Genomic DNA, 22,367 nt, shown 5'->3' with positions numbered 1-22,367 from the left:
CAGAGAAATAGGACACGGATGGGCGGCGTCTCAGGTTCTGGCCGCATTATATCCTCTTTGAAATACACAATATAGCATAGCAGTACCGGACTTTGTGCATTGACTTTCCCAAATCCACTATTTAAGTCGCAGACCTGCACTGATCCGAGAAAATGCCTATCACTGGTAGCACGTCCGTGAATTTCAAAAGTCTCAGTGATATGTATGCAGAGTATTGCATTTCACCATGAGAAGTTGGTTGGGCCAGATTTGAATACATTCACAAAATATCTCAAGATCTGCCTACGGTCTTTATCAAAATAATTACATAGAATTGGTGTCCAATGCCCTTCACTTAAACAGCTCCGCAAGGAGCGGCTCTTTCGCAATCAGCATCGCCGCCTTGTCTCCCAGATCGTCCACAGCTTCACCTCCTGCGCCCCGCGTCGCGACCGTGAGCATGGACGCCGTCTTGACCAGGTCGGCATCGATGGCTGCGAAGCGCGTGCCCAATTGGTCCTGCTCGTCGTGCACCGTTAGGTAGCATACGACAAGCGCCTTGATGAGCTCGTCCTGGTAGGCAGGCGTCGAGAGACGCGGCCAGCAGTTTGCGATGAGGGCCTGCAGGCCCTCGATCGCGGCGGATAATGTGGAGGGAGCGAGGGCGGCGAAAGGATTTGTCATGACTTCGGTGTGCATGGGTATAAGATCCTAGAGACGGGTCAGCGTGTTGTCAATTTCTGCGTGCAGAGGACTAGTTTACTGACCTTGAGGTGCTTGACGGAGTGGATGCGCATCTCATCCACTATTTTGGCTGTCTGCATCAAAAGTACTTCGACGATACGGACATGGTCTTTGACATGGAAGTAGGCCGAGAACACACCATCGCGCAGCATCTTGTCAAGAAGTTTTGCCTTCGGAGAGCCACCGTATGGCTCTGACTTTCCAGCTCTGGTGTCCGTCTTGCTAGCCAGACTCAGCAAGGCTGTATAAGCCGCTTCAAGCAGAATGATGGATTCTTCCTCTGGCGTGATGCTCGGCAGGAAGTGTAGCGTAGGGAAGACTGCATCTTCGAAAACGCTAGTCAGCCCGGTATCACGGAGTATGTTCGCTGGAAACCTCGCCAAGAAAGCGTCCAATATGAGAAGACCATGCTTCCGAACCCTCGTTGTGCCATCATCTAAGAGCGCCAAAAGAACAGGAATGAAAAGAGGCCATTGTTTGCTGATGAAATCAGGCTGTCTGGGCTGTTAGCTGCCATAGAGGTACCGGGAGAGGTAGACAGGGTCTCAGGCTCATTGCTATACTCACACCTGTGGTCAGGACAACCCAGTGGAAGACCGTGATAGCGCGATGATCCGCATACTTCCACGGCTTCACTTCTTTGGTATCATCTGATAGACCGCGATGGGGATCATCTTCTTCGGGGAACTCTGACTTTCTCCCCGAAGCGGTGACGGCCTTGGGCCTTGACTTGGAGAATGCAGGACGAAGGTAGTCCTTCAGGATGGTTTCAAGCAGGACAGGTTGGTTGAAATGGTGCAGGAGCTGCTCTGACAAGAGACTTTGTGCAACACCGCATGCCTCCTGTGTTGTCCACGGGTCCGTTAAGGTGGGGTTAGTGAACGAGATAACAGTGAGCAGCGTGTCAAGGCTGAACTTGGCGGAGTGCTCTGCGTTCAAGATCTGCAGAATGCTGAGGCCATAGATAGCTATCTCGCGGCTGCGTTGGGCAACCTGCTCGTACTCCGGAACATCATCATCTGTATTCTTGTCAGCTAAAGTCTCGTGGGCATGCTCACGGAAAGCCACGGCACCTGAGACCTGACCTGCATCAGCATTTGGGCAGGGAGAGATAATGCGGCCAACGTAGTCACAAAGATTCTGGACCGAGGCGCTGTCATCTGGCTGCTGTGGTGTGCTAGGCTTGTGCTTCAGGCACGCAAGTACAGCCACAATGCCTGCTCGTGCATCCTGGAGAGCCTCGGATTAGCCGCAGTCCCTTGTGAATTACAGTGGTTGTCCATGCACCTGCCGTCTGTTTCAAGTCTGGTATCTCTTCTGTGATCCGTGCCAACGTGAGATGATCCGGCAGCACTACCGCCCATGAGACGAGACGTTAGTCGGGACGGCCACGGTCAGAGTGGACGGATTGATCGGTTGGATGGACGAACAGGCACTTAGGGAACGCCATTCGTCATCGGCGGTGAGAGGCGGGATCGCGCCCAGGTTGTCGATGGCGGCAATAGCATTGGCAAGAGCCGACATGCTTGAGGATATCAGCCCGCAAAACAGAGTGTTGTTTGGGGCTCGACTTGCGGGCAGCGAGTGCATCAAGCGGATGCTGGTCAATTCTTGGGTCGCGAGGGGGTTGCAGCTGGGCTGGGCACGCTAGGGCCCATCCCCCAAAGCCCCTGAAAAGCTGGCAAAACCGGAGCGCCAGGTGCCCAGTCACAGCACTTCGGCGAGCACTGCACAAGGATTTAGGCTCCCAGCTGCCAAGAGTCGTTGGATCTTCGGCAGACCTTTAGTGGCCTGCCACAACCACAGCAGAGGACTGGGTATCGTTAGGAGAAAAGGGGCATATTCAGATTCACACGCAAACATCTACATCAGGATGCACTGTAAAGACCAGCTTCAATAACAGCCACTTTTGTTTCTCAAATTGGAGGGTATCTTGAATTTTGATGACGAGCCTAGGGGTTATCCTTTTCGGCTCTCTGCTGCACCATGGAAAATTGCACTTTGCAACATATCTTCCGCCACCTCAGGCCACACACGGCCTGAGGCTATGTGGGAATACCAAGCTCCTCCCTGCGCTGTTGCACTTCCTCAATCGCCCCAGCTGGATCCGTCTCCTCAGGGTTTCTGAGTTGCCAGGCCATGCAAACGTCCAATGCAGGAGACATCCACCTGCCGGGCTTCTTGATGTCCAGAGCTTGCAAGAGCCTGCGGCCGTCAACGAGCGGCTTCATCGACGGTGCGTCCAAAAGGTCCAACGTCCGAAGGTGTTCAAGGAAGCCTTTCCAATCTCTCTGAACATCCCCCAGCACTGAGACGTTGAGAGGATCTTCCATCCCGGGAGACTCTGAGGCCTTGTCAGAGGTGTGTGAGGAGGCGCACTGTTCCGTTGATGCCGTCGTCTGCACCATCACATCGTAGAGGATAGCAAACAGGACCTGAAGCCGCCAATGTGACCCTTTGGCTTCCCAGCCCCTAATGGCCATTCCAAGGCGATCTCGTCCAATCTCGGAGGCATCGCTGCTGCAAACCTTGCTCTTCAGCTCGCAAATCTCCTCACGGTGGCGGACTGCGGCCGTGACTAGGTCTGACAGCTTGGTAGGCGCCTTGATACCCTCACGTGCCGCCACGGTCGCAAGGGGAGGTTGCTTTTTCGGATTAGCCGAAGCAGAGCTTGGAAGTTTGGCAAAGGGGGCCACGCAAGCCAGGACCCAAGCATAGTATCTTGCCTCGTCCGATGTTACCAACACATCGTATACAGAGTCAATGTCTGATGCCGAATCATGCAGAAATCCATAGGCAGCACTCCATCCCTTCAGGCTTGGCTGAGGCATGTTGAGGTTCACCGGATCTGTGAAGATGGTGTGATATAACCCGAGCTGGTCAACCAAGCGAACAGCATCACGAGGGTGATCTCCTAAAGGGATAGTGCAAAGTTAGCCGGGAGGCGCGCAAATCTAAGGGGCGGGAGCGTAGGCCATCCAGGATGGTAGTAGTTTGACTTGCCTTTCAACATCTTCTCAACTTCAATGCCTACCCTCTCGCGGCTGATCTTGGCGCGCAGAGCCCCAAGAACTAGGGTATTTCCCATGAACTCCTTGGTGGACGGGGCGATACTAAAACCAAGCCGACTCGCAAACCGGACGAGCCTGAGCACCCGAAGTGGGTCATCCATGAAAGTTTGAAACGGATCCATGGGTGTCCTGATGATACCGGCCTCCATGTCGGGCAGGCCGCCGACAAAGTCTTCGACCTCACCAGTGTGGATGTTATAGAACAGCGCATTTACGGTGGCATCCCGGCGCATTGCATCCTCCTCAGCCGTGCCAAATTCGACCTGCGGGTTGCGACTGTCCTCGGAGTATACCTCTGTGCGCAGGTTGACGAAGTCCACGTCAAGCCCAAAAAGCTTCACCGTAGCCGTCTCTAGCTGCTTGGACTTCTCCGGGTTTTTGGCAATCTTGTGTAGTCTACCAATGTCCTCTCGCTGGAGGCTATGCTTTGCCACGTTCTCGTGAGATTCGCAGAAACTTCGAAGCTCGTTGCCAAATACCTCGCCTGTCATGTTATTGATGGCGACGTCGATATCGTGGCTTGGCCTGCCCAGAAGCTTGTCGCGGACCCAGCCGCCCGCCCATCTTAACGTGACTTGTTCGCCAGGCGTCTTGGTCTCAGTCTTGTCAATGTGGGCTGCCACATCGAGAAGCAGGTATTTGAGCTGCTTCTCGAGAGGGTCCAGCTGCAGTGTTGTCATCATTCTGGCGCTGTCAGGGCTGAGCTTCCTCTTCATCTGGGGCCGCAGAGCAGACAGAAATCTCGGTCTCAGGCCAGGGCTTGAAATGCAGCGTCGAAACATAAGTCATCGATTCACAAGGCCCGTGAAAGTGAAGAAGACAAATGACTCATCCGGCCGGGGATTCGATGGGCCACTGCCCACAGCTCAACGGAGGATACGAGTTTTCCTCCTCTCTCCAGCCCTGAGTTTCTCAAGCAATCTCCCAACTATACTCATTCAGCGCACGAGTCGTTGAAGAGCACAAAGCAGGTAGAGTGGGACTGAGAGTGGGATTTGGGAGCGGTGGATAAGAGACCTGATGCTCATAGGGGTGCTTGTGTAGGAGGGCTCAACCGCAGTGCTACCTGGGCACCTGGGCACCTGGGCACGTTGAGGCTGTTGGCGGACGACCAACCAGAGCCGTCAGATTAGTGGGTCTAGCCCCGGCTGCACATGAGGCTCAAAACATCCCGGGAACCTTACTCCACATCCCACTTCACCTTCCCACAGCTTCATCGCCAGCCAAAGTCACAGTACGTAGCATCGCATCTCCGTCCCACTGGCATGGTGACTCGTGATGCACTCCAATCGGGCACTTCCATCCGGTTTCGATTCTGATGGTAGTCAGCTGTGTGGGCGGCAAAATTGACCATTAAGTTGTCCCTCCCGGGCCATTGTTGCTCGTCCGATGTTCCTATGGCACTGCGTTTCGGCACGTCTCACAAACAGGACCACTAAATTGACTTCTCTCTGCCTTGCGATTGGGCCATCGGAGTGGCCTGGAGTGAATCTGACAATGTGACACGGATGACAACGTGGGCTAGGGCAACTGGTCTCATCCTGCCTACGCCCCCGACATCCGACCCCTCGCCGTCCCATCTGTCAAGTGAGATGGGATAGCGGGAATTATGGCGCCTCCAAATTATCAAACCAGCCATTCATACATTCCGCCGTCCATTCATGCATCTGTGTGGATGAGGTTGGCCCTGCAGCGCACTACGGGCCGAACTACTCATGTCGAAGTAAAGACGACATCTGGCAGGTGACAGGGGCGCAAGAAACAAACAACAGGCCAGGGCGAGATAGGGCGTAAGCCGGATGAAGCCATCACCAACTCGCTCTGCAGTACGGGTTCCCACATGGCTGGGAGGTGCGGCTCCGGCGTTTATGATCAGCGCTGGGGTTTTCGCCAATGCTCCAACCGGTTCAAGCCCTTTACTCAAGCTTTATCCGGCAGTCTCGGCATTTCACAAACTAAGGGTGTTCTCAAGTCTTGGTTCTCGGTTATTCATTCTCTATAGACGTTGGCCAAGACCTCCAGCCCCATGAGGCCGTCTGCGAGAAACCCCGGATGGCCCTGAACTTGGGTTGTTTGAAACCTGCCAAGCGGAAAGGGGAACGCGGTACCGTCACCCGCCAAGAGGCTCAGATGTTTCTTGAACTAAAGTCTGAGCGCCAGTATTTCCTAATCGGTGCTAATACATAACGCCTCCCGGGGCTTCCTCATGCATTTGTGGGCGAGTTTTCTGCCGCACAGGCCAGCTGCCAAGTTTTTCAACCGATGCTTGATACCGCCCTGGACGACATCCTATAAGGAGGCGCCTCCCAGGCTGTCGGAGCCAAGACGGATCTCCAGTTTCCACTCAGCATTATTCCATGTTGCTCAGCTGCCGGCGACGATTGCGATAGGTTCCCTACTATGTAGCCAAGAGAATGGCGAAGCTTGTGTGATCGCCATGATCCTCAATTCGTTTGTGATCGACCCAGGTGATATTCATGACCCGTAACTAAGAGCAATCCCAGAAGCTTGCCATAGCGTGGCCCGCCTTCAGTGGAATGGCATAGACAGCGCGACTGTGCGATAGGTCCATCACCAGCCACCATGTCTCCATTGCGGCTCCTCTTGCCCTGAGGTCCACGTCAAAGAGGCTAAGCAAAACGCTAAGCTGTGATCCGCCATGGCCACGCCCGAGTGACAGGTGCTATCGGCCAGGGGTACCGGCGTGCTCTATGACGGCCAGGTGAATCGGCCCCTGAGCAGCATAGTGCGGCATCGCAACTACGGCCCTCGATGAGCTCTCGCCCTTTGCCTTGGCTGTTTGGTCCGATATTCCATGGAATCTTCGAAACTACTCGCGGTATGAGCCCGGCTGAGGGCGTCTGAATGTGAAGAAGCTTCACGGCCCAAGAGCCCAAGACACTACACTCAACGCCAACCGGCTTCGCCAAAGAATCTATATATTGGACGTCCCTTTCTCGCCTTTACGCCTTCCAATCTGCCTCATCATCATCAGCTCAAGCACAATCAGCCCAGTCATCTCCGGATCTCTCCAGTCTCTTCATCCCTAGTTTCTAATTCCTCCACATCCTGTTGATCAGGTAATTCTCTATTACATCATTCATAATGAAGTCCGCAATCATCTACGCCCTCATCCCCCTCGTGGCTGGCCACGGTGCCATCATCAAGGCTACCGCACCCGGCGGCGGCTCCGGCATGGCTCTCGGTGTTGACCCCAACACTCCTCGTGACTCCACCCGAAGAGACCCCGGCCAGCAGGATTCTACCCGCTTCAAGGGCGATGCCGCTGACACCGTCGGCGAGACCCTCGGGGGCGGCAGCAACGACATTGACGCCGGTACCAAGGCCATCATGGCCATGACCGGTGACATGCTGCCCCAAGTCGCAGCTGGCGGTGAGATTCAGATGACCGTCCACCAGGTCAACGGTGACGGTGCCGGCCCATACGCCTGCATGATCAACACCGACGCCACCGCTGCTCAGTGGACCGACATCCAGGTCACCACCAACGTTCCCGGTGAGGCTGGCCGCAACAGGGTAAGTTCGCTTTGTCCCGGATACTCGCATCCCTTTTATGCAGCAGAAGCTAACATGGACTCAAGGACGGTGCCACCACCGACTTCCCTCTCAACGCCGAGATCCCCGCTGGCACCTCATGCACTGGTACCGTCGCCGGCCAGCAGAACGTCTGCATGGTCCGATGCCAGAACCCCGCTCGTGCCGGTCCCTTCGGCGGTGTCGTTCCCGTCCAGATGGCTGGTGCCAACACCACCGCAAACACACCCGCTGCTGCACGCCGCAACCTGGCCATGGCCATGAAGCGCGACGTGATGATGCTCAAGAAGATGGTCAAGCGCGCCTCATCCATCGAGGACGACGCCGAGGAGCTCGACATCCCCGAGGCGGACCTCGCCCAGCTCCGCGAGGACGGCGAAGAGATCTGAAGGGTCGCAAGCGACTCTGCGGGCCTGGAGGGAAGGGACAGGCAGAAAAGTACATAAAAGGCTGGAGACTGGTGCTGATGCTGATAATGCTGCAATGCCCCTGATGATCATTATTTCCTGTAATTAGCAAAGATATCCGACCTCCGAGGACTTGATGTCCTAGTAATCTACATTCCTTTATCAAACCTCTCTGGTATCTCGTCTCCGTGACAGTGAATGTTCGCTCTTGATTAGACAGACACCACTGAATAAGTATTCGGCTGGTCTGCCATTGTACAATTAGGTTGTCATCGAGATAGACGCCATTGAAGAAGTATTTGGCTGGTCTGCTTATTGTTGTTATTTAGGTTCTAATCGAGATTAAGCCTCCGGCTTAGACTTGCGAGGTCGGCCGATCCGGATCCGGGGACATGACAGCGCCGTTAGCATGGCAAGTAGTGGCCCAAGCCACGGCCGCTCAGGCGGAACGGCCCATCACGGACGAAGCCCAAGTGACGCAAGCTGCTACCTGCCGAGCTCACAGATTCTCGGCTGGAGGCCTGGAGAACTAACTCGGTTGTGGATCACAAACCTGTGGAGCCTGATGTGCAAATATCCCTCAGCTCGTCATACTCTGAACCTGCGGCGTTTTCCCACTCAACTATGCGGGCTAACGTAGGCATAGGGTAGATGACCCACGTCGCACGGCAGCACCCGGGTGGTTTCTGTGGAGCGTCGCGGGCGGTCGTCGGCGGAGGGATGTCTGGAGTAGCAAGCGTCGATCCGGAGAGAGGTGTGATCTAGCCTCAGACAACCGAAACCCTGTCCAGCCGCCGAAGGGAACCAATCCGGGGCGGGCATGGTCTGCCGATCATGTTCCCTGTCCTCGCTCGCTAACTGCTCGTCACATCGCCAACGCCCGAATGTCCAATATGCCGTGGAGATGTGGTCAGGCGATCAAAGTCGAGATACTGTATCTAGTCCCCCTCCGCAGGCTCGCCTTAGTGTTGAGCGGGACCCAGACTATGTGCTGTGGTGCCTCGTCCCCGGGCAACAACGGTAACAGTACTGGTGGGGCCGTCCACGCCAAGCCCTAGCCCACGGGCTTGGTGTGTGTAAGCTTTCCTGAGCGGCGTCGAATGGGAGGAGCTCGTGTGCTCGGCCGAAGGAAGCTATCGCTCCTCTGCCCTCGCGCTCCTTGGCCGTCGCAGCGCCTCGACACCCCCCCCTTCCTGCTCGCGCGCTACTGCAGCCACAGGGAGGCGATGCTACGACGAGGCGGCCACCCTGAGGGCATCACTCACGTCACCGGCCAGGCCATGCGGGACATACTGGCGCTCGAGTGTGGTGCACATCTGGTAATGTCTTATATGAAGAGGCCTCTTCCCAGGCGCTGGTTGACGATCGGGGCGGCGGGCGGTGACGTAATGGCGAGGGGGGAGGGGGAAGGGGGGCGCAGCGGCGCTCTTTCAAACCACAGAGCTCACACTGCCTGACCTGACTGCGAGCCGTCTTGCCCCTGTCTTCTCTCATGACGGCCTGCCGGCCTGCTAGTTCCCTAATCCCCCTTTCATGACGATGATGTGTGTGTTGTGTGTGGCCAGTCGAAGGCCCCGGCCCGGCTGCCTAAGGCTAGGTAAGTCTGGTAGTCCATTAACCTCAGCAAGTCTGCACACAATTGGGCGAGGGCAGGGTTGTGCTCACCTGTCTCCTAGATCCCTCGAGCACCTGAGCGGGCCAAGGTTTTGTGGAGGCGAATCACAAGTTGGGACGGGCTACGATAAGTCGGCATGGACAGTGACGAGAAACAGCCTTGATACTTCCAAGAGTCGCTGATCGCCCGTCTTGGCCCCTCGTTCCGACCTAGCTAGTTCCTCGAGCTGCTGCATTGTACTGACTGTGTCGACTGGTCCCTTCCGTGACCGTCAACGCCCCTCCTCCAAAGCACACCAAGACGCGCGAGGTGCTACGCAATTGGGGCATCAGGGCAGGGCAGGTGCTTGGCCGTCCATTGTGTCTAGCTAGGTAGTCTCTCCTTGAAGCTTTCATACATGAAGCTTAGTTAGTACTCGTCGATCCTTGAAGCTGCCCGAGTACAAAGACAGTGGCCCATCCGCACACCTGACAAACGAGTTAGCAAACTAGTTTCCTTCTACTCTTCAATACCTACCTACCTACTTAGACCTTTCATCGAACTCAAGAGACTCTGAGAAACACCATCAACTTGACATTGCTGCTTCCAAACACCGCAGCAGCCACTCCCCACCTAGGAATCCAAACATCATGACAGGTTCGTCTCCCCCAAATCGTGGTACACTTCCCCGGATTTTACCCCACAGACGCAAGAGCTCCGCTCGCCCACGAACATATGGTGGAAACGCTAGTCTAATACCCCGCAAACCCGCGCTCTAGACCAGAACCAGACAGCGACCCAGGAGGCCCCCGGCCTCGCGGGCCTGCAGAGCCCCTTTGCCTCGTCGACGGCCGCGGGCGGAGACGCCGACGTGCTGTCATCATCGCCGACCGACAGGCGGCAGAGCGCCGAGTGGGACGCCTCCAAGGTGCCGCCCAGCCGCTTCCAGCGCCGCAAGGGCTCCATCTACAGCACGCCCGCCTCGCGCGACGGCCACGTCGACAAGAACTACGCCGAAAAGTACCATGACAAGCTCGTCGAGAAGGGCTGGGCGCCGTCGGCCAAGAAGTAAGACCGTCGCTGATGTGAGGCGCAGCAGCCCCATTTCGATAGCATCATCGTCTTGCGTGTATTCCTTGGGTGGTTAAGGGCGTTGTGACGTGGCAATAGTGATACGAACAGGAAGGGCGGAACGCACGGGACGGGCGGGACCGGTTGGGATTGAGATTTGGTTCCGGACGGTGGTTTGCATGTTCAGCCGGAACTTTTCATACAAACACACACACTTTTGCGGGGACTCATGAGACGTGCTCGCTTTTCGTGGAAAGCAGTTTCCGTATTGAAATCAATTCGAATCGTCAACAAGAATTTGCTCGCGTGCGTCTGTGCTGTGCAAGGCCGCCTCGTTGGGATTCTGAGTAACCCGAATATAAATTTCACCGCTCTCCAAAAGAGCAAGCGCCGTCCTTTCTATATGCCCCAGATCATTCATCCATGTCATCAATATCAATCGCGTCCGGGTTCGCAGCAACACCTTGCGGTTCCGGTGCACCCCGTGGGTTGTCTGTGGCAGCCACAAATCCAACAGGCGCCTGAGCCTGCTTTTCCAGCGCCGCCATCGCGTCCAGAACCTCCTGGTCTGCCTCGCCATCGCCTTGAGCTTGTGCTTGAGCCTGGCGGGCGATGGCTTGAGAGGCGATGAAGTTGACGTCGGTGTTGTACTGCGCCTGGACACTGCGCTTGATCCTCCGCATCTCCTTGTACGTGTCATCGTTGCCGTGCTGTACCTCGAACTGCTCCCACTTGGTCCAAAACTCGGGGTTGGTGCGGGGGTCGCAGAACTGAGACGCGTGCCCATAAATTGCGCGAGCTCTGTCGATTTCGCCAAGGCGCTTCTCCATGTCTGCAAACTTCAAACACATGTCGCGTGCCTCATTGTCCGGCAGGGCCGCAATGGCCCGTTCGTATATGGGTCGCGTTGATGGTAATCCAAAGTTGGACGCAGACTTGGTGATGTAAAAGTTGAACATGTCTGCGCGGTCCTCGTCGGCGACAGCTCTTGTCGCTCTTTCGTAGATGCGCATTGCATGCCGTGCCAGGCCCCTTTCCTCTTCCAGATTTCCATACATCAGGTAGAGCACCTTGGCGAATTTGGGTGGACAGTCCTCGATGGCCTGTTCGAAAAGATCTCGCAGTCGCTCTATGCCAATTTGACGATCCACGGCCTTGGTGAGATACAAGTTCCAGAGCTCAAATGCCACCGGATAGCTGAAGAGGTCCAGACCGCGCTCGAAGATCTTGAATGACTCCTCGTAGTAATTGTTTTCTTCCAGAAGATTGGCGTAATTGACGACCGTTTGCGGTGTTGCGATCCGAAGCTCAAATATCCTCTCATAAACCTTTTTCGTTTCTTCCAGGGAACTGACGCTCTCCACCAGATCAACGTAGAAACTCCACAGCTTCCAACTCTTGTGCACTCTCTGCTGCGGTGACAGCGTCTCGTCAAAATAGTCAACGGTCGATCGTTTCGGCGCCTGTACCGCTTTGGCCATGATCTTGACGGCTTCATCGAAGTTCTCATTGCGAAGCTCCATCTCGGCCCATTCAATCCACATATCGGCCAGCTCGGCCACTGATTTGAACGGTACCTTGACAGCCTTTTCCATGATAATGCGGGCGTTCCTTAAGTCGCCTCCTTTTTCATAGAACTTGGCATAGTTTGCCCATAATTGATGGAAGGCGCCGACAGCTTTCTTTGGTTGGATCGCTGCAATCGCGTCCGTATAGGTCTGGACAATCTGCTCCTTATTGTCTCCCCATAGCGCCACGCGCTTCTCCCACTCGTTGACGTTGTTTGGGTTCTGTCGCAGTAAAACATCGTTGAGTAGAAAAGGTCGCCGGTCCATCAGGTGCTCGAACCGCATCATGCGGATATCCAGGTCGAAATCTGCGTTCTCATCAACAACCCCTTTCTCTGCTCGGTTTTGTGCCACCTCCATAAGAGCGCCTATTATGGACTCCTCAAATTCCGCATACGAGTCAAAGACAAGGGTAAAATCACGGACTGTCATGACCGTCGTGACGCCCTCCTCAAAGACGTCTCTTGCGCGCTCAAAGCTCCCCTTCCTTATCCAGTACGTGGCCAATCCAACCCACAACTTTCCTCTCTGGTCCGAGAACCGCTCGATGCCACTTCGAATGATCCGTTCGACGTCGATGCCCGTCTCATGGCCTGTCTTGACCTTGGTCGCGTGCTCGACAATCAAGTCAACCATCTCACTCCACAGCTCGTAGTTGCCTTTACCATGTTTGCTCTGGAAACGCGGATTGTTAAGTATCAGGATGTACTTTTCGACTGCCTCCGTGTACAAGCCCTCCTGTACGAGAAGCTCGATAAAGTCTTCGGCGTCCTCCGGATGGACCTGCATGTACCGCCTCCAAATCTTGACTGCTGTGATACCACCAGCTGAGTTCGCGAACGGCCGATAGAGCGCCCATATCCTGTTGTGCTGAGTGATCGGTAGTGCGCGGAGGGCGCGATCGAAGGCGTGTCGCGTGAGGGTGACGAGAGGCTGCTGCATCAAGAACTTGAGGTACATTTCCCATATCCTCGGCATCTTGTTCAGCAGGATCAATGCTCTCTCGAACAACGCGTTCACCTTGCGGTATTCGGCGGCGAAGACAGCGGCGTTGAGCTTCGCGACATGCTTGACTCGGAAGTTGAGGTAGGATTTCCACAGTTTGTACGAGCGTGGAAGTTGGATGCACGCCCGCTCAAGGACAAACGCCTGTTCTTGGACAGTACCGTGCTGGAACTTGAACTCAAGGTATGAGAGCCATGGTTTCGTGCTTCCAGGATTGCGCTGGATGTCCTGTTCGTATACGAAATCGTCGTCAGAGACAAGTGTGATGTCAGGCTGGCGTGCGACGCCATTCCTGACGAGCGCGGTCGACGGCATGGCAGGCATCGTGATCTCGGCTGCGGCAGCAGCCAAGAGGCGCGAGAACAATACGGCGGATGAGACTGAATCCTGTATCAGGACATCGCTGCCGCGTCTCAGCCGAGATGAGGAGAGGAATGCGGTTGTCGTGGGGTTGAGGACGACGTCGAAAGCGCAGGTCCCAATGTTGCTTTTTCTTTTCAGTCGCGCCGCTGCTAGGTTGGTTCATGCGCTGAGAAACGGGCGCTACCGAGCCGACGACCGCCCACTGTTGGACAGGCCCGTGCTCCACCTGGGAGCTAGCTACCCAGGCACTGCTCCTCCAGCCGACCTCAACTGACGACATCCCGAAATAGACCAGACCCCAGCTCCATCCGTCGGCGACAACAGCTTGCGAGGGCTCGCCGAATCTATATCGCTGCACTGCGACTTCCCTCACCTCTGCAATCGCTGTCACTACCGTGTCAAACAGCTTCAGCATCGAATTTCTCATCCTCTGTCTGTCCTGACAAGCATCCGTCAATATGTCTGGAGCAGGAGTAAGGTCCCTCGAACCAGGCGGTATGCGGTACAATGAAGACGGAATTGCTCACACGCTGCGATAGGAAAGGGAAGCGGTCTTCCCGACTCGCCAGTCCCTTGGCTTAATGAAGGCCAAGCTCAAGGGGGCTGAGCAAGGCCACAGCTTGCTCAAGCGGAAGAGTGAAGCTCTCACCAAGTGCGTCGACGACCACGGGCCTACTCCTTGGAACCTCACACTAACATTCTATGTCACAGGCGATTCCGAGGTACTGATGCGACCCATATCATCCAACAAGTCCCCTTAAACCCACGACTGTCTAACACTGAATAGAGATCACGAGGCGAATCGATGAGGCCAAGAGGAAGATGGGTCGAGTGATGCAGATCGCTTCCTTCTCTTTGGCCGAGGTCACATACGCTGTTGGCGGAGATATCGGCTATCAGGTCCAAGAGTCTGTCAAGTCGGCACGTTTCAGGGTGCGGGCGAAGCAAGAGAACGTCTCTGGTGTGCTGCTACCGGCGTTCGAGAGCTATACTGAGGACGGCATCAACGACTTTGCCATGACCGGCCTCGGCAAAGGTGGTCAGCAAGTGCAGAGGTGTAGAGAGACATATGCCAGAGCCGTGGAGGCGCTGGTGGAGCTTGCCAGCCTTCAGACCGCCTTTGTGATCCTCGACGAGGTCATCAAGGTCGTCAACCGGAGAGGTCAGTCTTTCATCACCCATGTATGGTTATCAAACTGACTCGGTTACAGTCAATGCCATCGAGCATGTCATCATTCCTCGAACAGAGAACACCATCAAATGTAGGTCTAATACTGTACGACGTGCGGAATGATAACTGATCATTACGGCAGACATCAACTCCGAGCTCGACGAATTGGACAGGGAGGAGTTCTACCGGTTGAAGAAGGTTGCAAACAAAAAGCAGCGAGACAATGCTGCTTTGGACGCCGAGATGGCTGCCAAGAGAGCAGCTCAGGAAGGGAATGAAAAGGCTGACAGGAACGAGAACACTGGCCCATCTGATGTGCTTGGGGCCGATGAGGATGAGGACGTTATTTTCTAAATCAAAGCGGACAACCATGCATGAAGGGATGAGATAAGAGCGACGCAAGTTGCGTCTGTCAAATTAGTATCACGATATTTTACACCAGCACGCCCATCTCGCCGCCTGCCTCACTTCTTTTTGCTGTGCGACGACCTTTGAGGAGTCTACTGCCTCTGGTACGTGACCTTGATGTTCTTTCCACCAAGCTGAGTGCCAGCCAAATTCTCCCTTGCAGCAATAGCGCCCGCTTCGTTCTCGTACTCCACGAATGCAATTCCCCGACGCCCAGGCACCATACGGACTTCGCGGAAGCCTTCGAAGCGGCCAAAAAGGTTTGTGAGAGTGACTGCATCGCTGTCGTCCGGCAGGTTTTGAACGAAGAGAATCTTGTTGGGCGGCAGGTATTCGTCGGGGACGACGGCGGCCGCTGCGGGACCGGTCGGCTTGAGGCCAGCACCTCTTGCTGCCTTCGATGGGCGGCCAGACTGCTCTCCGCCTGGGGCAGGGCGCTTGAGACGTTGCTGCTCGGCTTCGAGGGCTTTCTTCTTGTCTGTAGCATGTGTACGAGTTAGTCTAGCCGCCGAGGCGTGACAATTGATGATCAAGGTCCAGTGTATCCTCGACGCACCTTTCTCTGCTGCTCGCCGCCTCTTGTGCAGCTCGAAATCCTCCTCAGTCCCAAACTTCTGCACTGTTGCATCGCTCCTTGACCTGGCAAGCGCCACCTGCATGGGCTTCTCGAACAGGTCGAAGCCGTCGACCTCCTCTGCAGCTTGCTTGGCCGACTCGGGATTGTCAAAGACAACGAAGGCCTGGCCTTTGGCCTTCAGATTAGTCTTGGCGACGATGTCGATGACATTTCCAAACTCGGAGAAGAGCTCGCGCAGGGCATCCTTGAGGGGCTCGATTTTGACGCGTTCCTCGAGGTTTCGCACGTAGACGCTGGTGGGAGAACAACATGTTAGCTATACCAATTACCTACGCAGTGTCGGGGTGCAATGACACGAACGTGGTTATCGGTGGTCCTGCTGACGCCATGACGACTTCAATAGACCGCTGGGTTTTGTAAGGGAAGCAGATGTTGATAATGATCTGTTTGAGACGTGATGTACAGATAAAGCTGCTCGACCCGATGAGTGGAAGTTCTGCCTTGGTTGCCCACAGCTCGGCAGCTGGCCTGGGTGAGCACTGTATGCGCCCGTGCCCGTACCGTGTTTGTGCACGGTCCCCAGACTTTCCTCCCAAATGCGGCAAATGTGGACTGGACTATCCTCCATTCACTATTCTAGAAACATGCTTCCTAATATTCAAGGGACTTCGACAACAGGTAATCCTTACAGAATGTTGTATTTTTTACTTCGGTATTCTATGCTGTTCTCTCTAATCCAATATACACAACATACAGTCCGTTGAAATTGAGGACTTGACTCCCATTATGACGTTAATGATCGCACAATGTCCATCATCACATCTTTGTTGAATGCAAAATTCAAATCATCATCCCGTGGATTGAGCCCAAAAGCCTCAGGGCCATTATCGAAGATCTGCATGGGAAGCGTTAGCATCGTGAAGCTGGTCTTTCTCTCACTCGGGCCAAGTCTTGGGCTCGAGAATTGATACGTCTCAGAGACTTACACCACAACGTCGCATATCCCTTCTGAATGCGCCCTTGAGCCCGGTAGCTCGGTGTAAAGTGCACGTGTTATCCCAAACAACTAAGTCGCCTACGTTCAGCCATTCGACGCTGAGCGTGTACTTCTCCTGGGTAACGTGCTTCCTCAGGCAAGCCAACTTTTGCGCTGACTCGTCCTCGGACAGTCCTTCGATGCTGCGGATATGAGATGGGATATACAGGTTCATGCGTCCACTGGGCCGATGAAGCTGGACTAGTTTGTGCCTTGAGAAAGGGTATCGATCCGGATCGAGCTTTGCCAGGGCCTCGGGCGATGCGGTCTTACGACTGTGCCAGAACGAGTGCTTGGTAACATAGTCTTTGCTTATCAACTCGTCTCTCCACGACTCATCGAGATCGGAGAAGGCTGTCCTTGTATCGGCAAATTCTAACATCCTTCGTCAGAAGACTGCGCTCTTCTCCCAGGGCGATTCACTCATGAGGCATCAGCCCCTGGTGAATATTTCCTGCTCTTCAGGGAAAATGCCCGCCCGTCGGACAGGCGCGAGGCGGCTCAAGCACTTACCTGTGTTACCGCCAGCTTCCAAGGGTGGTATCTCGAAGGCTCGAAGGAGAGAGAATCTTGTTCGTCTCACGTTGTAGCTGCCATCAACGTGGAAAAGTTCATTTCCCTTGTTGGACAGAGCCTTCAAGCCGTTGGGATCGAGCAACGTTCCATCAACCTCAAGGTTACTCTGGTCAGTCAGCTCAATTGACTTCAGCCGGGACTGCTCAGCCGGCGTCCCTTTTAAACGCTCAACTTCCCCAAACCTGCGCGCCAGCTCAACTTGGCTGTCATCATCAAGGCATGTGGCTCGGAAGACACATACGCCGTACTATCAGAAGTTTCTTAGTTTACACCTAACTTCATGACCCCCGTGTTCTTTGCTCAGGGGATGACCAACCTGAGCGATAGTGTCCTTGATCTCCGTCAACTGTTCATCGCTAATGGGTTTTGAAAAATCGATCCCATCGATCTCTGCACCGAAGCTCGGGTGCAGCCTGTTAATCTGAAGGGTCGATGCCATTATTTTGGAGAATTGTAGGTGTGGCTTGGCTGCATTCGAGGACACAGAGGGAGGCACAGACGTCGGTAAGTATACGGTGACATTGCGACTGACTCAAACACTTCGTAGACTAAATAGATTGGGTAGAGCACTATCTCGGCCTTCCCAAAAGGGATCCATCCCCTAGGCCTAGACAAAGTTTCCAGAACTCGTCCCTAGTCATGTATCTTATCCCTAGGCCGCCAATCCACGGCAGAGGTCCACAGCGCCTTGCCGTTCCTTGCCGTAGATCCAGCTTACATTGATCATGAACTCGAAGCAGCAGTATAATTTGCATCTAGGCGCATCTTGTCAATGTCCTTCCCCTGAGTTAGATGACTTCATTAGGAGCCCAGAGCTTCAAGAAGCCACACAGCCTAGAATGGCCTTGGTATAGAAGAGGAAAATGAAAACGATTTGGGGGGGTGGGGGGGGGGATAGAATATTCAACCTTCAGCATTTAGCTCAAAGACGTGTGTTGCTGCAAAATGCTGTTATTGGTATTGACTGGAGACCTTCTCGGCATTCATAGTGCGTGGATATTGGTGAGTTTCAGGTAGATGAGCCATAAATCTATACATGATGTACTTATGATACCACAGTTTGACCAACACCCTTCCTTCGTATCTCAGCCAAATTGCATTTATGGTATAGCTTAGCCATTGTCATCATAACATGCGAAACTTGTGTTCGAACGCCTTGTTCATAGCTTCATATTGTATTTGACCATGCAACTAATCTCATCCTGGGGGAACTTGACATGCTCAACAACGTTTCTCTCAATGCACTCAATCTCGCATCCATTTGTGCCCTGTTCTCGTCCACCCTGCCCTCCTTTCGGCTCACATCAATACGTACACAAAGTCACACAACGACCACCAGCCTGTTCCTGAGAGGGATCTAATAAATCGGCCAAGGAACTTTATAATTGAATGATGGCCAAGTACAGTTCCTTTCGCCCCTAATGACGCTAACAAGCCAAGTTTTACAAGTCTTTCAAGCCCCCAAGCCGCCCGTCTCGCCGGCTTTGCCGAAAAACTACATCGTCATGCTATTGCTGCAATCATACAAATAAGACCGTCCCTTTCTAAAGTACATTTCGAATTACTTTCTCATATCGAAGCGCTTGTGACCGATTATTCTATCGGTACTGCGTCCCCAGCATTTGTTGATGGTAAGAGAGCTGATATAACCATTCTAAACATTATTAGGCTGGCATGAAGACTGTATACTGTTGCTAATGAATTTGCTCTATAGCGAAATAATAAAGTCAATTCCTTGTAATACTTCCGGTTTACTGTTCGACTTCGCAATCCACTGCATCACAATTTCAAAATAAACGTCAATAGCTACCCGGGAACTCTCTAAATGATGCAAATGAAAATTACACAGCCGAGATGTGCGATTTTTCCGTCTACCCACTAACACCGAATTCTGACGACTCTACAGAACAGACAGCTTCAGTGCTGCAAACATCCTCGTCGATGATGTGTCTGCTGTATCTCTATCATGACAAGTTGTACACAAGGCGGCCTCTATAAACAACACAAGCGCCATAATATTACATTTTCGTAAGGTTTTCAGAAAAGTACTAAATTTACGTGGCAGCGGAGACGCCGCGGACTAGGTCGCTCGCGTGCTTATCTGGCCTCGAACCTACGAGTCAGAAGCACAAGCATCCCCGAGCGATAAAGCATGGACAAGGCTACAGGCGGCGACAGACTCCCTGAAGTAAAGAGTCTGGGACGATGCTTCGATTCAATCTCACGATTGATCTTCGTACAACCAGTGCCTTTCGGCGTACCATCAGCGTCAAACAATCAAGACGATGGTGTCCTTTTTGTCATGGCTGTTCAGTGGCAAGGGATCACATCGGCAGCGTCCGGAGAGGGTTCATACTGACACAGTGGTCAAGTTAGCGACCCTCGAGAATTCTCTGATGATGCGAAGCATGTGCATGAACTGGACTTTCCGTTTCGAAGAAAAGTTGGACGTGGATATGCTACGGAGTTCTCTCGAAGATCTGATCAGCAAGGCCACAAATTGGAAGAAACTCGGGGGGCGTTTCCGTGTTAACGTAAGTACCCTGCCAGATCGTCTTCGAGAGCCAACCGTGAAGTTGTCGAAGCAGACTTACAGGCGCCAGTGACTGACATCGGGCACCAGGACGAAGGACAACTTGAGCTTCATATCCCAGAAAGCTTTGATCCGAAGCGGCCAGCAGTCCAGTTCACTCATGAGGTTCAGGCAAAGAGCGTGCACGAGCACGTTCTGGATGGAACGCTGCCCTATTCCTGGGATAGACCTTGCGTCCAAGATACACCAGAAGAACTCGACGCACTGTTAGCTGGTCCTGAGGCGCCAAAGTGCCTGGACGACTGGTTATACTCGGACAAGCCTGCGCTTGCAGTGCACGTCATTACCTTCATTGACGCCACATTCATCACACTTAATTACTCACACAGTCTGGTTGATGGCGTGGGTAAACGTGAGATCATGACGAATTGGTGCAAGGTGCTCGCTGGGCGGATGGCGGATGTGACTCCCTTGGCCGATTGGGATGAGGACCCAATGAGTGTTATATGTTGCTCTCCAAATGCACACGAGGAGCGTTATATCCACGCGGAAGACCGGCTCGCTGGCTGGCGCAAATGGTCTTGGGTTTTTCGGTTCATCGCAGATCGGTTCAAGAACCGGAATAACTATAGGCAGCGCAACATCTTTATTCCCGCCTCGACAATGGCCCGACTAAGGCAAGAAGCTGATGAGCATGCTGCGGACAAGACATACCTGAGCGATAATCAGCTCCTGACAGCCTGGCTACTCAGATTGGCCTGCTCGCCCCTCAAAGGCTCACGTCGTCCAATCGGCATTACATCAGCCGTCGACCTGCGAGGCTTCCAGCTCCACGGTCTGCGCTCCGGTACTGTCTACCTGCAGAACTTGCTCGCATATACCTGGATCAACACTACAGCAACATCGCTATTATGCTCGCCCCTGGGCACCGCGGCCGCTCTCTTGCGGACAAGCTTGAAGCCGCAGCTCACATTACCCCAGGTACAGGCAGCTGCACATCTGACTCATGATGCGATCGGAAGGACGGGGACGCCATATTTCTTCACGGGGAAAGACAGCTTCCTTGTCTCGGTGAGCAGCCTGGCCAAGGCGAAGTATTGGGAGGCAGTGGACTTTTCGCCGGCGATTCTGAAGGCCGAGCCTGGGAACGAGCACGCGGGCAAGCCGTCCTGGCAGAGTAGCACACCGCGCTCAGGTATGAAGCCAAGTTGTTTGGTCGTGATCCAAGGGAGTGATTTGAAGGGCAATTGGTTCGCGCAGATGGTGCTATCGCAACGTACTTGGGATATCGTGGAGCACCAATTGTCCAATTTCTAGAAATAGGACCATCATAGCTTGACGACAATCAGTGATCGCCCGGCCTTGCAGCCGTGACTGTCGTAGCCCAACACGATTGCACACATCTGGAACATCAGCCAGCTCCACCTCCTGAGGCCATTTCTGTCCCATGGGAGCAAGCCGAGAACAGGACACCGCCGAGTGAATAGCCCGGATAGCAGAGTCCAGACTTGTCCCTGGCAGGTGGATCTCAATTTAACTCTAAATAGCAAAGATAAGGGAACCGCGATGATGGCCCGACACGACTCGTGCCATTCTACCAGCTCCATCTGAGATATCAACTAGCCTTAAAAGCCTATGTTACAGGATGATTGTGAACGTGATGAACAGAATGTGCCTCGTGTGCAGGAACCCAGATTCGAACAATGTCAGCGTTAATCTCAGCGGTGGTGGCGCCAGGAGAGGCGGAATCAGTTCCACTCCATCTATCCATCGTGGGAGACCACACACCTGAGCGGACCGCATCAAGCATATCTAGCCGGCCAGAGCAGAAGCCTCTCGTCCGTATCACAAACATCCCGGCACCGCACGTCGGGCACATCCGCGTCCTGGAGCTCAACCGGCCATCCGCTCGCAACGCAATATCCACGGCGCTGCTCTCAGCCCTCGCCGCAGAGGTGGCGGCCGTCCGGACCGCGTGCGAGGGCGTCGCAACAGGCGCTTCGACGAGCTCTGGCCCCACACGGGCGTTGATAATAACATCTGCCGACGACAGGTCCTTCTGCGCGGGCGCTGACCTCAAGGAGCGGGGGACCTTCACGGCAGAGGACACCCGCGCCTTCCTGAACTCATTGAGGCAGACATTCAAGGCACTTGAGGACCTCCCCATCCCCACCATAGCTGCTGTGGCCGGGCCAGCACTCGGCGGTGGGCTGGAGCTGGCGCTTGCGGCGCAATTTCGCGTCGTTTCCTCGACTGCCAGCTTTGCCCTTCCTGAAACGCGGTTAGGGATCGTCCCTGGCGCCGGCGGAACATATAGATTGGCCGCGCTTATCGGGAAGTCAAGGGCGAGTAAACTGGTGCTAACGGGCCGGAAGATTAGTGGGAGGGAAGCATTCGACCTGGGCGTCGCAGATGAACTGGTAGATGTCTGCAACGACGGTGAGGCGAGTGCGAGGGCGATGGTCCTTGGAGCTTCCATAGATTTGGCGCGAGAAATCTGTGAAAGCGGGCCTCTAGCAACGACGAGCGCGTTGCAAGTCATGCGTGACCCCAGCGAAGAAGCCGAGGGCACGGCGTATGAAAAGCTGTTGAAATCAAGAGACCGGGACGAGGCTTTGCAAGCCTTCGCAGAAAGGAGGGCGCCGGTATTCACAGGGAAATGAAGGTTCGCGCGGGGCCATTATCGGCGGTCTGTATTGCCATTCCCAT

The 22,367-nt window shown here is 54.3% G+C and overlaps 9 protein-coding genes across 9 annotated transcripts; 5 read left to right on the top strand and 4 right to left on the bottom strand.

Annotated features, from left to right (window-relative positions):
• Positions 1-330: 330 nt before the first annotated feature.
• On the bottom strand, positions 331-2,313 carry J7T55_010239 (uncharacterized protein; the record flags this gene model as incomplete). Its single annotated transcript, XM_053131443.1, has 5 exons — positions 331-690; positions 747-1,217; positions 1,291-1,742; positions 1,809-1,940; positions 2,154-2,313. 5 exons carry the CDS (start codon positions 2,311-2,313, stop codon positions 331-333), a joined length of 1,575 nt encoding a protein of 524 aa, XP_052990665.1.
• Positions 2,314-2,768: 455 nt separating this feature from the next.
• On the bottom strand, positions 2,769-4,510 carry J7T55_010238 (poly A polymerase head domain-containing protein; the record flags this gene model as incomplete). Its single annotated transcript, XM_053131442.1, has 2 exons — positions 2,769-3,599; positions 3,758-4,510. 2 exons carry the CDS (start codon positions 4,508-4,510, stop codon positions 2,769-2,771), a joined length of 1,584 nt encoding a protein of 527 aa, XP_052990664.1.
• Positions 4,511-6,899: 2,389 nt separating this feature from the next.
• J7T55_010237 (uncharacterized protein) lies at positions 6,900-7,738 on the top strand (the record flags this gene model as incomplete). The annotated part of the gene is made up of 2 exons (XM_053131441.1): positions 6,900-7,331; positions 7,397-7,738. 2 exons carry the CDS (start codon positions 6,900-6,902, stop codon positions 7,736-7,738), a joined length of 774 nt encoding a protein of 257 aa, XP_052990663.1.
• A 2,262-nt stretch (positions 7,739-10,000) lies between these two features.
• Positions 10,001-10,422, top strand: J7T55_010236 (uncharacterized protein; the record flags this gene model as incomplete). Its single annotated transcript, XM_053131440.1, has 2 exons — positions 10,001-10,007; positions 10,130-10,422. 2 exons carry the CDS (start codon positions 10,001-10,003, stop codon positions 10,420-10,422), a joined length of 300 nt encoding a protein of 99 aa, XP_052990662.1.
• A 412-nt stretch (positions 10,423-10,834) lies between these two features.
• J7T55_010235 (uncharacterized protein) lies at positions 10,835-13,318 on the bottom strand (the record flags this gene model as incomplete). The annotated part of the gene is made up of 1 exon (XM_053131439.1): positions 10,835-13,318. The coding sequence occupies one exon, from the start codon at positions 13,316-13,318 to the stop codon at positions 10,835-10,837; it is 2,484 nt and encodes an 827-aa protein (XP_052990661.1).
• A 497-nt stretch (positions 13,319-13,815) lies between these two features.
• On the top strand, positions 13,816-14,882 carry J7T55_010234 (ATP synthase subunit D; the record flags this gene model as incomplete). The annotated part of the gene is made up of 6 exons (XM_053131438.1): positions 13,816-13,830; positions 13,897-14,009; positions 14,069-14,079; positions 14,145-14,519; positions 14,569-14,619; positions 14,671-14,882. 6 exons carry the CDS (start codon positions 13,816-13,818, stop codon positions 14,880-14,882), a joined length of 777 nt encoding a protein of 258 aa, XP_052990660.1.
• Positions 14,883-15,028: 146 nt separating this feature from the next.
• J7T55_010233 (uncharacterized protein) lies at positions 15,029-17,564 on the bottom strand (the record flags this gene model as incomplete). The annotated part of the gene is made up of 7 exons (XM_053131437.1): positions 15,029-15,414; positions 15,493-15,806; positions 15,874-16,052; positions 16,319-16,408; positions 16,500-16,924; positions 17,063-17,219; positions 17,442-17,564. 7 exons carry the CDS (start codon positions 17,562-17,564, stop codon positions 15,029-15,031), a joined length of 1,674 nt encoding a protein of 557 aa, XP_052990659.1.
• Positions 17,565-19,410: 1,846 nt separating this feature from the next.
• Positions 19,411-20,975, top strand: J7T55_010232 (uncharacterized protein; the record flags this gene model as incomplete). The annotated part of the gene is made up of 2 exons (XM_053131436.1): positions 19,411-19,659; positions 19,749-20,975. 2 exons carry the CDS (start codon positions 19,411-19,413, stop codon positions 20,973-20,975), a joined length of 1,476 nt encoding a protein of 491 aa, XP_052990658.1.
• Positions 20,976-21,361: 386 nt separating this feature from the next.
• J7T55_010231 (uncharacterized protein) lies at positions 21,362-22,321 on the top strand (the record flags this gene model as incomplete). Its single annotated transcript, XM_053131434.1, has 1 exon — positions 21,362-22,321. One exon carries the CDS (start codon positions 21,362-21,364, stop codon positions 22,319-22,321), a length of 960 nt encoding a protein of 319 aa, XP_052990657.1.
• Between the last annotated feature and the right edge of the window lie 46 nt (positions 22,322-22,367).

Source organism: Diaporthe amygdali, assembly GCF_026229845.1.
Source record: "Diaporthe amygdali strain CAA958 chromosome Unknown NODE_26_length_719862_cov_65_716256, whole genome shotgun sequence".
Lineage (NCBI taxonomy): Eukaryota > Fungi > Ascomycota > Sordariomycetes > Diaporthales > Diaporthaceae > Diaporthe > Diaporthe amygdali.
This window is presented reverse-complemented; position numbering and strand designations above follow the sequence as displayed.